The following is a 13,875-nucleotide window of genomic DNA, read 5'->3' as shown; positions in this document are numbered from 1 at the left end:
TCCATCATGAGTCATCTAACCTTCATCTGCTGCTGTGATTGTGAGAGGCATCATGATGCGTTTCATCCTCAATACTAACTGCATGCCTATTGTTGGATGTCCTTGTTGCTAGTTGCACCTGAAGGTTTTATATAAGAACATGTAAAGAAAATTGTGGCGTGTAGGCCAGTTAGACCGCAGGTTTAGGTTTGGCTATGTTGATTTTTTTTTATTTATTAACGCTTTTGAGGAGATACGACTATTGGTTTATATCTGATAGAATCCATGGAGCAGGACTTGATCAATACAGATAGAAAAGCACAGAGACAGTCCATACCTCTGCCAATGGGCTTATATCAGATGAATAAACACACATCATCCAACCAAATCAATACATTTAAGAAAGCGTCAGCTTGATGTAAAATGTAATTCTTAACCAGGACATTAACCTAGTTTTTGGACAGGTAGATTGTAGAGTGTAAGAGTACACAAAAAATAAAAGTTGTGTTTAATTAATCCTATAATGGTATGCTTTTTTTATCTTGGACCTCTATTGTATCAACAGTATGTGTCTGTTTGTACAAAACTCCTTTAATTTAAATATTTAAATTTGAATATGTGCTTAAGCACCACCCACTGAAAACTCTTCATTAAATCTTGTTTACCATAACCACACCCACTCTGCTGGGATTGGTCAAGCATGGAGGTTTGTCACCAGGTGTCATCAATACAGGAAGTCTCCACTTCCAAGGAACCCAATTAAACAAACGAACGTGCTTACAGCTGGCTGTAGGACGAGCGAGGATTATTATTATATCATAATAAAGTCCGCTCTAGTAACCTCTCATTCGCCGAGATTTCAGACGGGCGAGAACTTTATAAAGTAATAAGTTCAATAATATGGTCATGATGAGAGACTTACTGCATCTTGGAGAGGAAGACTTCAACATTTGAAACATGTGCGCGAGTCAGAAAAGTTGGGTTTTGACATCAGATGCCCTTTTTCAGGATTGCCACTGGCAAACACTGGCAAATTATAAATGATAAGGATTTAACCAGCAAATACTGTTATATCAATTAAAATTAGAAGGGGATCAATGTTACAGGCCGGAAGTGAAAGTTTATTCTTAGTGCCCCAGTTTGCCCTACTACTCTACCAGAGCTCGCAGTCTATGATATGTATCTAATGTAAAGATAGATGGCACTCTCACATAAAATGATATGTTAAATATTGTATCTGGAACAAGTACAAGAAGAGAAGAGGAGTGACTGAAAGATGCTCATAATGTAGAGTTCAAAGAGAAAGGGAAAGATGTGTCATCGCTTCAAGACTCTCCAACTGCTGTTCTGGAGAAGATAAAAGTGTTTTCTTCTGTCACAAGAGTTCCTCATTCAATAGAGGTAGCTGCAAGTAAAAGCCTGGGGAAGGAAATGGAATCTGCTCTGGGAGAAAAAAGATTGGGGTGTGTGAAGGGGGGGCTGAAGAGAGCAATTCAGGGCAACAGTGAACTTGGTGAAAAAAGAAAAAAAGTAAAAAGGAGGGCAAGAGCATTTTACAGAGGGAGGTTCAGTGAGGTTTACGCATTTTCACAACCGGAAAAAACAAAGAGATAAAAAAGGAAGCAACACGACAGGATAAAATCTCTTTTTGTATTAAAGTTTTTACTCAACTATGCATTTTTAAAACCTCACCATCAAATTTTACTCATAAAGTTCCTTAATTGTATTCCCATGTAGATCACGTGGACATTTTTATTTCTTAAGAGGCCGCATTACTAACTCTGAATGTAAAGGGAACAAGAAAAGGGAACAAGCTTTAATCATAGAAAAACATGGAGAAAACATACTGAAGTTACAAGCGTTGTACAAAAATGTAAATATTTTACAAAATGTAAATTAGACACAACGCTGTGATATTGTGCTAAACTTGTTTTTATTTATATTTATTGTTTCTTTACACTCTATTTAAACATAAATACATTACATAAACCAACATTTTTTTTCGTTTTAATTTGATTTTGGTTTAAAATAAATATACAAATTTGTAGATACAAAATTTAAAACAAAGAACTCATGTCTTATGTAGAAAACTCCACCTGCCGTGCTTTACTGCTACACCAATGAAGGTCATTATGAATTGTAATGAAAACTGGTGTAGAAAAAAAAGAGATGATGAGATTGATTCTGAAAATATTAATTCTAATTAAAAACTTTTAACTAACAAAAGTAATCTTCGCACAGAAACCTTTACTGGCTATTCTTCTTAACCTACACTTCGTCTCCCAGCTACTCCAGTTAATGACTTTTTTTTTTCCTCGTTCTCTGTCTGTATCTCATTTCCTTCACTCCGGAGCTGTTGCCCTAACAGCCAGGCACAGTGGGGCTGAGGTAGTTGTGCTGAACAAAACCCCCTTTGTTTTGTCTGGCTGTGTCTTTTAGTCCCTCTCTGTTAGATAAATCCTGGAGCAAGGCTGTTTTTCCCTTCATCAGCCAGAGGAAACAGACACTCAAGAGAAGTGCAAATTTATCCACCATTCCTCTTCTTTCAGCTGGGTTGTCTAGATAGACTTTTAAAAGTTCATTGGCTACAACATTTTTCTTCACATACAAGTAGGGGAAGATTAGTGTTATCATTTATTCAAATGGTGAAAACGTGTGTGACCTACCGTCTCTTCTTTCACTCTAATGTAAGTGAACATGTGAGAGCTCTCAGGTTCTGGTGTGTCCTCACTCCTCTGCTGCCCTCTCTTCAGGTGCCTCAGGATGACTGGAACGCTTTCTCACCGTTGGGAAAAGATGATGAGATACCATGCCGGCGGATGCGAAGCGGCAGCTATATCAAGGCCATGGCTGAAGACGACAGCGGCGACTCTGACTGCAGTCCGAAGCCATCGCCTAAGGTGCAAGCACGACGTGCCAGCTACCTGAAGGCCACCCAGCCCTCCCTGACAGAGATGACAACTTTAAAGTAAGTTTTATTGTTTCGTTATCTTTGGATAAAATACTTAATGCATGTTTGTTTTCCTAAGAGGTCAGAATAGTCAAGAGGATAACCCTCAGGAGCTTCTATGCCGGAAAATATTATTTTTAAATTAAATGTTTTTCTTATTAATATTATTAAAAGAAAGTTAACTAAAACAAAATATAGTTGTGCCTTGACATATCACGGTTTACATTCTGCAGTCTGTTTTTTCTTCATATAATACTGCACATTTAAAAATATTGAGATTCAGCGTCAATGATTCTACATGTAAATCTTACTGCTTGAATTGAACCACTGTTTTTTTTTTCATGTTTGGGTTGGTGAACATCAAAGCGCTGTGTTCTCTGTCTTGATTGGCCAATGATATATAAAAAAGGTATATAAAAATAATGAAACGATTTTTCTGTAGAAAACAATGACGGATGAGTGTGGGGCGATCAGAGGAATTGTAATTTTGTAAATTGTACATTTTGATTCAGGTCAATACACTGTTCTGGTTCTCTTGGATCTGTCCTCAGCCTTTGACACAGTTGATCACCAGATCCTGCTGAGAAGACTGAGGGATGAAGTGGGACTGTCTGGGTCTGTGTTAGAATGGTTCTCATCTTACCTTTCTGGGCCCAGTTTTAGTGTATCTGCCAATCAAATAAGGTCTGAATCAGCGGATCTGTTGTTTGGGGTTCCTCAAGGTTCTGTTTCGAGTCCTTTATTGTTTTTGCTGTACTTGATTCCCCTGGATAAAATCATTCAGAGATTTACTGATGTTTCTTACCACATCTTTGCTGATGACGTCCAGCTTTGCTACTCATCTGATCCAACTGAGCCCCAGAGGCTGAACAGCTTAGTCAATTGTTTGCTAGAAATCAAACAATGGCTGAGTGAAAACACTTTGCAGCTAAATGTGGACAAAACTGAATCTCTGGTTATTGCTCCTGATGATGAAGCTCCAGGATTGAGTCAGTACTTGGGTGACTTAGGTCAGTCTGTCAAACTGAGCCTGAGAAACCTGAGTGTTGTATTTGACAAAGACATGTCTCTAGTTGAACACTGCAGAAAACTGACCAGAAACCGTTTCCTTCAACTGAGAAAAGTCTATAAGTTTAGGAAGATGATGTCACAACATGATCTGAAGCTTGTAATCCATGCGTTTGTGTCTTCTTGTTTAGACTATTGTAACAGTTTATTTGTGTGTCTAAACAAGAAGGAGCTGTCTTGTCTGCATTAAATTCAAACTCTGCATTGAAAATTTTGACCTGCTCTAGTAGAAGAACTCACATTTCCAGTTCCATTGCCAGTTTCTTTCAGGATTCATTTTAAAAATCTGGTTCTTACTTTTAGAGCTATTAATGGTCAGGCTCCTCCTTTGGATCAGGTCTAAAAGGTCTATAAAGAGTGCAAGGAGGGATTATGAGGCACGTATTTGAATAGTGAAAATTGAATCTGTCACTATTTCACTGATTGTGATTATTTCGGGCGGTTTTCAGAGTCTAACCCCCTCAATAAACTGCAGTATAGATCTTTAGAATGAACCACACTAATGAATTCAATGCAGTTCAAAAAACATTTTTTTTATTTTCTTTCTTCTTGAGAAAAGCAGATGAATCGCACAAATATTCAAACAGCATACCGTATTCAAATTCCAAGTCAACTACATGACAAGCACGGAGACCCACATTAGACAAACCTTCTGTTTCATTTCATCTTGTATTCAACAGCGAGGTCTATTTGCATCTTCTTCACATGGAATTCACAAGAGCCTTAACAGCCTGTGGCCAAACTCTCCACATAGTGAAGAATGGAGGGATAACAGAGTGGAGGGAAAGTTAATAAACAGATAGAGAGGTAGTTTTTCAACCCTTGCCCAGCAGCACTCTGGATTACGTGCAACTCTCGTCGGTCACAGTTTAATTACCTGTTGTGAGTTAACAACAAAGAAGCGCCGTCTATTTTCATTTTTTGGCCTCAATATCTCCACATTACAGTGAACAGACGGTGCTTAATTGAAATGCAAGATGCCTCTTCATGCACAGAAAGTCTCCAACCACAATGAAAGCATCCTTGCTCATTCTCCTGGGCATGTTCAAATGGACTCTTGTGAAGCAACGACTCTTACTTACAATTTGTTCTTTGTTAGAGGAAAACAAATTCCGTGGAATGCAAACAAGTGGACTCTTCCCGTTGTTGGTTGTCTTCCTTTTCAAATCAATGGAAATGTATGATAACAAATTTCCTAGATAATGGCTATTTGAGAGTACATTACTTTTTCTGTAGCGTACGATATAAGGTCTATACGTTAAATTCCAGCTTGTTTGGGGCAAACCCTGGTACATTCTCTTCAAACACTGTTTTTCTTCCAAAAGTCCAAACTAACTGTAAACTCTTAATCTATCTTTACCATCTTTCTCGGGTGTCCCACACCTCTCAACTAACAAAAATACAACTATCAATGATTTCGAAGTGGCTTTTTCCTACTCCAAATGTGCCTTTTCGATTCCATACCAGATGTGATGCCACAGATTAGAAGACATGGGAGTTTAAAAAAGCCCACCTTCTCTGCATGGTTAAGCTCATTTGGCATCCCTCAAAAGATTTCGGGATCCAGATGGTGATTAAAAAAATACCAACAACATCTGTCTTGGAAAACATTTTAACTGAACTCCATGGCTGGTTCTTCAAGGTGCAAAGAGGCGTATAAATGCATTACTGGTGGCCGTTATTATGAACTTTGGGCGAATCTATTTGACATAGCAGTGTCATGGTGTGGAATAGGAGAAAAGGCAAGAGGTTTTGTCGCAGAATGCCTCTGTGACTGATTAGCTCTCTAATACACAGAGATGAAAACATCACCAGAGGGGGCTCAGTCATTGTTAGTGGCTGCACAAACACACACACACACACACACTCATACACCCACTTATATAAGTGCTTGTGACACAGCTCTGGGCGCCGATGACTTGACTTGGGCCCAGGAAGACCACCATCTTCTTCATCATAGTCTGAGGGAACAATCTGAACCGCAGTGGTGTGTGTCTAGGAGAGTGAAGCAGAAGCAGCTGACATCTGTTTTCACACTGTGCTTTTGGGAGCTGGCAGGAGTCGGAGTCGTACTCTGCAATGATTAAATAATCAACCTTGTTGGCCCATTTAGTGCTCAGCTAAATTTGTCACCTCTCTGTTGTTGAACGTTGCTCCTGAGATGTTGTGGCTTTTCAAGAATCTAACGCCCTTTCTACAACTCTCAATGGTCCAAACCTTTGGCTCTCTGGAGCGCTTAACAACCTGCGTGGCAGCGCGATTAAAATCACACACAGTTATGAATGCTTGAACAACCTTTAAACCGCAATGTTTCATAAAAATGTGAATCTTCACAATGTAACTTTTATCTTAGAAAATAAAATATTAAAGCAAACAGGGAGTGCAGACCTCTGCCAAGCGGCTCACTTTAATCCATTCATTACTTATTTTTGATTGACTGTTCAAGTGATGTTGGCACCACAGTAACAAAGACATTTTTTTTAATTATCTTATATTTTATGAGATTTTTTCTGCAAGCTCCGCATGGCATTGCAGCTCTCGTTCGAGTCAGCGATGTATCCATCTAAAGGCTTCTAGGAAGTCGGGCACAGACGCCATTTGTGGCCTAAACAACATTATTTTTATTTATTTTTTTAAATAAAAAAAGAAGCTGCAAATGAAAGGATCATGAGTCAAAAGCAAACGCTACAAATTGACCTGAAAAATGTTGATTGTATTTCCCAAATACAGATATTTTTTTTTTACTATCTCTCCCTGAAGAAGTTCTAGATTTTGGTTTATAGATTCAGGTATTGGTTGGAAATGTGAACAAAAAGAAATAATTTGTGCCTTGTTCTATTACCAACATTTCCTGAAAATACTATTCAAATTCCTTCATAACATTTAAAGTTGCTCCCAGTTACCTCCTTGGCAGATGTAATAGACATACTGCAATCCATTGGCTGGAGGTTGTCAATTTTCTGTAGCACGTATAGTGCTCCATGCTACAGACAAATGAATACATTTTTTTTTTACAAGTTTTTATCGAGCTGAAATAAAAAGTGTTTATTTTGGTTTGAATAGAATTAAATGAAATGGCAAAGCCGTTGTGTATGAGTCAAATGTGGAGCACAATCTGATTCAGAACCAAGGATTGATCAGTAGTTCTGTGATTGTAGCGTCACCATGAGTTCATTAATGTCACTTGTTCCAGTGATTCGCCCACTCGCTCTTTGTGCTCACACATTGGTGCCGACATGATCAGAGAGAAATCAAGACATGAAAGACACACCATGCTGGAAGCAGATTCTCTCTGGACATCATTTACAGGCAACTGTGACCAAAAGGATGCTTTTTTTTTATTTTGTTTTTGGTTGATTTATACTAATCTATGTTGATGAAAGATACTGTTAAATGTGATGTGAATTGTGTTTTTTTTTTTACCCAGAAGGAGTAATATTCATTACAGATTTCAGTTCCAGTGCTCGGGGGAGGAAAAAAAAGATTGTTATTGACGCTCCGACGTGGAAATGGATTAAAATAATTCACTGTAGATGCATTGTGTTCCAATGCTAGCTAAGAGCTACGTCTTTAAATGCTTAAAAATGCATTATTCATTATAAATGCTGAGCACGTAAAGGTTATTTCTACTGTAGGTTACTTCAATGCATCCATGTCCAAAGTCTGGCCCATGTGTAGATTTCATGCGGCCCACAGTTCCTCAGTCTAAACATGTATTATTTAACCAGAGAAAATACACATTCAAAAAGAAACATCACATGAGCTTTTTATGACCAGATCCCATAAGTCACATGTGAACATGTGAGGCAGTACATGATTGGAGTAATAGAATGAATGATGAGATTGTTTTATAAGGACATTTTTCCACACTATAATCACTGTGTAATGATGCTTCAGACTCCCAATTCAGAGTTGTGTCAGGAGAATGTAACATTATTTTACTTTGGTTTCAGTACAAACTCATCAGCTAACAGATTTCTGTGCAATTTAACTGATGTTTTATCCTCTGCTAAAGGATGGCGTACATCGTTGCTGTGTGTCCCACATGATTAGATAAGAATGTTTCCTGAGGCAGTTGTGGATTGATGTGTATCTTCCTTACTCTCCTCTGACTCTATGCTTTTCTTATTATCTCTTCATCCCTCGCTCCTGTTCACCTGCTCCTTTATCTCCCGCTGCTCCTTCCATGACTTATTTTCTCATCTCCCTACAGGATTTCCACCGAACACTCTCCCAAGCTGCAGATCAGGAGTCACAGCTATCTGCGGGCGGTGAGTGAAGTTTCCATCAATAGGAGTCTGGACAGCTTGGACCCGGCAGGGCTGCTGGCCTCGCCTAAGTTCCGCTCGCGAAACGAGAGTTACATGAGAGCCATGAGCACCATCAGCCAGGTCAGTTGGCCCCGAATACCTCTCATCGGCCTGCACGTCTCCCCCGGTCCCATCGCTGCTGTGTCTGAGAGGGATGTGCAAGGGGGAGGAAAATATGAGTTAAAGTCAAATCTGGTTAACCAAGGCGGTCCAAGCATCGCAACAGAACCCACTCCTGTGATAATTATGGTCTGATGATGACCAGCGGATTATCATAAAGATTTTAGGGAAACACCAGACCCCTGTTCCTTCAAAATGACATACATATGTGGATACATCATTTCTATCTACTCTGAGGACACTTCAGAAGTCAAGGTAGAGCTGGTGTGAGATGATGGGTAGATGGCTGCTTAGAAAATCTATCTAATCTATTTAGAGGGACAAAAGTTTTTGCCGCTGTTAAAGATTGAAGCACTTTCCTCCCTGAAGAGCTCAGGTGAGATTTTACCTCCCGGATAGACCCACGAGACGCCTCTTCAGATTGTGGCTCAGCCCCGAGCACAATATCAGTCTGGCTTCAACAACCGGCCCCTTCTTCTCTGTGTCTCTCATATCTGTGACAACACGGTGATGCAGCCACGGAGGCGAGCGTTGTCGTGCTCTTCTGAGCTTAAAAAAATTCTTGACTCCGCAGTTAAACTTGCACCTGACTTTACATTCACTTTCTCACTAACTCCACCTGCACACAATACACTACAGGACTCACTTGATGCTTTCACATTCATTGTTAACATCAGAAACGACCATTGTTTGCTCTTAAAAGTTTATTCATTGTATTTAACTTCAAATCTGATTAGTGCATGTATATATTTATAAATCATTATTGATGAAGTGTTTGAACACATAAAAATTGTTAATTAATTGAAAATTAGTTTTATTGTTTAGAAATCTTTTATTCGGCGAGGTAAATCACTTATTCTCCTCCTCAGGTATAACACAGTTTTATTTAAGGTCGCTAAGTAAGGCACAGTGTAATATAAAGTGTATTGAATATGTGAAGCTTTCATAAGTTTATAATCTTATTATTATCATTTTGTTTAAATAATGTCACTGTTTTTTATAGGTTGGTTCATTTCAGAAAGGGAGATGATGAAGTTTCCATCATAGTTACACGTCGGTCCAGTGAGAGCTGCTGGACACAGACTGAGGAATAGAACATCAGACTTTTATCAGGGAGAAGCAGTCATGCTACTCTCTTGGATGAAATATTTAGCTTAAAAGGCTGAAATGAAGAGGAATCGTAGCAGCGCTGCATTAACAAAATATAAGATTTTAATGTCAATTGTTAATAAATGAAATACTCAGAGGAGAATAAACTTGTGGTATTTTTCATGTATTTTGTTTGTGTCGTCTCAGGCGACTTTATTTGTTGACTTGACAAATATGACTGTTGAAATAAGATGCAGAGTCCTGTAGTGTATGGAAGGTATTTGTTCATGATCCCATTCAAAACCCTTCACTCTCAATAACCAGCTCATGGATTGCAAAACTATAGTTGAATATTTGTTCTGCTTGCAGTCACGGATCTCTACCAACACCTGTTACACTCTCCTTTTTTTCTGACTTTTTCTCTGCTGTTCCCACTCTGGTTCCATTTCCCTTAATCCCCTTTGTTCTAGGCGGGTCTGGGAAAGCTTACTCCCTTAAATCAGCATCTAATTCCAGGATTCTGACAGCAGAAGCTAATTCTCACCCTTGATAGCGGCACTTGTAGTCTTTCACTGTCTGCCCTTTTGAAGTTTCCTCCTGCAGTCTTTCCTCCCCCTCCGCACTCGCAGACGTTCATATTTCCTTTTGTTTTGATGTGTGAATTGATGTTCCTGCTTGAGGCTTCACAAGCTGATGTGATTGTTTTAAAACAGCAAGAGTGCAGGAACTGTTTTCTCTTCTGAATAAATGTGTTTGTTTCAGACTCATGACCTAACTGATGATTCCTTAACTCAGGTGATGAAATAAAACTCAAATATTTGTGGATATTTAGCAGAATAATTATTCAAAACCATTTTAAATGTACCCTCTTGCATATTCCACTAAATAAATAATTTAAGACGCCCACATTATGTAAGACACATGACCTGCAAAAATACTTTTCCCACCTCAGGCCTGAATTCTAATTCCAAGTTACTTTTCTATTGTGATCTTTCATGGAGCTCAGCATGACCACCCTCTATTTGAGACTTGTACTGTGCATTTATTTAAAAAAGGTTTATACTTTTTATCTCAAAATGTCCTAATAAAAAAATTGTAATTTCAGTTTTACAGTTTAATGTTTAAAAAGATAAAAAGGGTTAAAGGGTGCTCAGCTCAGACACATAACTAACTAGCTTAACTAGCCAATTTACTATTCACTTTACATTAAGTCAACAACCAACCATGTTTCATCCAGGGTAGGGAAACAGGACTTCTCACTCCTGTCATACGCTTTGTGACCCTGGTCTGCGAAAGGTACTTTACGAATAAGAAAAACTTACTCACTTACACTAGAGTTTAAAAAAAACAAACAACTTCTATCTATTATGCGGTAAACTTGGCGTATCTAACTAACATAAGATCAGTTATTCAAATTGTGTGCACGTTTCCCTGCTTGTGACCTTGGCTCCTGCAAGGATTTGACCCATGTCAACTTCTGTGAGTGATGCCAATTAGCAACAGCGTCTTTGTAAAAGCCAGAACATGACAGTGTTACAAGATGGTATCATGCCATGAAACTGTCATTTTATTTGAGGTAAACAAAATGATATTATAAATATATTAAATATATTATAATAAAAATATGTTATAAATCTTAAGCATATTGAAGGTTATATTTTACCTTCTTCATGCTTGATAATAATGTTAATTTAATATTTTGACAGAGGCAGACACACTGGGGTGTCCTGGACCTCAGATAAAGGACCATGTGTTGATTTTTTAAAAAGTATATTTTCAAGTTTTCCTCAGTCAGTCGGCTTTTGCTGTTTTAAACTTACACGGTGTACACGGTGGAGTTTGCTGTGTATTTAACATCATTTTGGGAAGCGGGTGAAAGTAAATCAGCGCTGGCTCTTCCATCGTCGCTGCCTCTGGTTTGTGATTTATTCCACCATAAATCCTTGTGAAGCTTTAATCACAGGAAACTTCTTGCAGCTACGCTCTTCTCATCATTCCTCTGGCCCTCACTTTTCACCCTCTATCTTTGTTTTCTTTTATTTTGTCTGGTCTCTTCACGCACCTTCTGTGTGTGTGTCTGCCTGTGTTCCCAGGTGAGTGAGGTGGAGGTGAACGGGCAGATCGAGGCGGTGTGTGAGTCCGTGTTCAGCGAAATGGAGTCACAGGCGGTGGACGCTCTGGACCTGCCCATGCCCGGCTGCTTTCGCATGCGAAGCCACAGCTACGTGCGTGCCATAGAGAAGGGCTGTTCGCAGGACGAGGAGGACGGCGTGGTCACGGGTGGCAGAAGGAACCACTCCCCCCCACAGACCACCACCACCGTCAGGACCATCCAGAGCAGCACAGGTTAGTCAAGAAGCACAAGCCCTCGAGCCCCTGGTTAATTGATGCGCGCACACATTATTGATGAGCTGTATGTTAGCTTGTATGTACAGTTAAGAATAAATAAATCAAGAGAATGTTGATGAGAACCGAAGTTTTACCTATATGTCCATCTAGTCTTGAAAGTTGTCGCAACATGAAAAGAAAGTATTTTTCATGTTAAGCTCAGTAGGAAATAGTTTGACTTTGCAATTTCACTATTATCCAACTGACCCACTTTCTCCTCGGATTCAATATGACAAATGCAGGCATTTTCTCTCTCCACATGAGGGTTTATTCAAGCTGTACAGATCAGCACTGCTCTTATTTTAGCCCTCTTGTGGTTCTCCTGGTCTGGAGTGTTGGGCTCTTCCAGCACTTCTCATGCAGTATTGATGATGAGTGGTTCTTGCATCGGCGGCTGGAACGCTTTGGTGGACCTCCTAAGATAGCAGACCCTGACCAGAACTTACAATAGGAAAGTGAAATGTGTCAGGTCCAAAGTTGTTCACAAGGCAAGTAGATCTAGAAAATGTATGGACACCTTATGTGTGTTATTGACCACAAATGAAAAGCCTATAAATAACTATTTGTTTCCTTTTATATGTTATTTCTTCATGCAAGAAATGTCAAACTAAACTTTTGTATCAAAGCTGCCCTCATTAATATAAGTTTTAGGATAGTCTTTTTGTCCCATTGAAAACGTTATTTTAGTCATTTTCTATTCATGAAATTCTTCTTAAACCCATCAATAGTAGACCGAACATTGTGTGGTCCACAAGGGGTCCATTGACTATGGTTAATGCAGACCTCGTGAGGTCAGATTGAAACTAGTAAACTGACCATGTTTTTTTGTTTTTTCAATTGAAATATTGAAATATTCTTGAAGGCTTTAAAAAAGCATTTTCCATCATTTTAAAGACATTATGCATAGTACACCATAGCATTTGCTATTACCATATAATGATATATATAATAATGCATTTTCTATTATTTGTATTTTTTATTGAAATACTAAAAATATTTTTAGCATAGTTTTTTTTTTTTTTTAACAACGTTCACTCTATTTGTTTTTCATAAATGCAATATATAGTATTTTATTATAGGTGTCACTATATAATCAGTGTTTAAGTTAATTCCCATAATGCACTATTTTCATGTCTAAACAAGAAGGAGCTGTCTAGCCTGCAGTTAATACAGAACTCTGCAGCACAAATTCTGACCTGCTCTAGTAGAAGAACTCACATTTCTCCGATCCTTAAAACTCTTCATTGGCTGCCAGTTTCTTTCAGGATCAATTTAAAATTCTGGTTCTTACTTTCAGATCTATTCATGGTCAGACTCCTTACATCAGTGATCTGATCCAGCCTTACACCCCAGCTCGGGCTCTGAGGTCTGTGGATCAGAATCTACTGATGGTTCCTGAACACGCTTTAGGACCAGAGGAGAGAAATCCTTCCAGGCTGTTGCTCCTGAGCTTTGGAACGATCTTCTTCTGCCTCTGCGTTTCTTGTCTTGGCCTTTTAGAGTTTTTAAATTTGTAGGTATTTTTAAATGTCTATTGCTTTTGATTGTTCAAGCGCTTTGTGACCCACTTTACAAATACATTTACAAATACATACTTACCTACTTACTTACTTACTGCAACAGCCTATTAAACCGGTCAAATCAATTGTGTATTCCTGATTAAACTTGGTCAATCTCTCTAAATAATTAATTAATTAATTTTTGGCCCCTCTGTGATCAAGTTACACACCTATGTTTGTGTCAAACATTCACCTTCACCTTAATTCTTATCTCCTCAAATACGAGCTAGAAAAATTCAGCCGAGGCTGACAAGCTGGTCTGACTTATTCCCTGCAAATTGAAGGCTAAACTGGGTCAATCTATTCAAAAGGCTTGAAATTGATCCTGAGCAAACGTTTAGTTAATGTTGCGATTTTCCTCTGAGCAGCCTCCGTTTTATTCCTCCTAATAAATTAGTTTAAATATGAATCC

The 13,875-nt window shown here is 38.7% G+C and overlaps 1 protein-coding gene across 3 annotated transcripts in view; it reads left to right on the top strand.

Moving 5' to 3' along the window:
* Positions 1-13,875, top strand: part of dlgap1b (discs, large (Drosophila) homolog-associated protein 1b) — a 100,258-nt gene that overhangs the window by 48,818 nt on the left and 37,565 nt on the right. For 2 of the 3 annotated variants that reach the window (XM_087789952.1, XM_087789954.1), the window contains exons 4-6: positions 2,733-2,947; positions 8,211-8,388; positions 11,610-11,862. In XM_087789952.1, the coding sequence (XP_087646078.1) occupies positions 2,733-2,947; positions 8,211-8,388; positions 11,610-11,862 (646 nt within the window). The remainder of the gene's footprint in view (positions 1-2,732; positions 2,948-8,210; positions 8,389-11,609; positions 11,863-13,875) is intronic. The other variant, XM_087789953.1, reaches the window with a different exon arrangement.

The sequence above is a fragment of the Callionymus lyra genome, chromosome 4 (assembly GCF_982586985.1).
Source record: "Callionymus lyra chromosome 4, fCalLyr1.hap1.1, whole genome shotgun sequence".
NCBI classification, from domain to species: domain Eukaryota; kingdom Metazoa; phylum Chordata; class Actinopteri; order Syngnathiformes; family Callionymidae; genus Callionymus; species Callionymus lyra.
The sequence above is the reverse complement of the archived record's forward strand: the minus strand, read 5'-3'. Positions and strand labels throughout refer to the sequence as shown.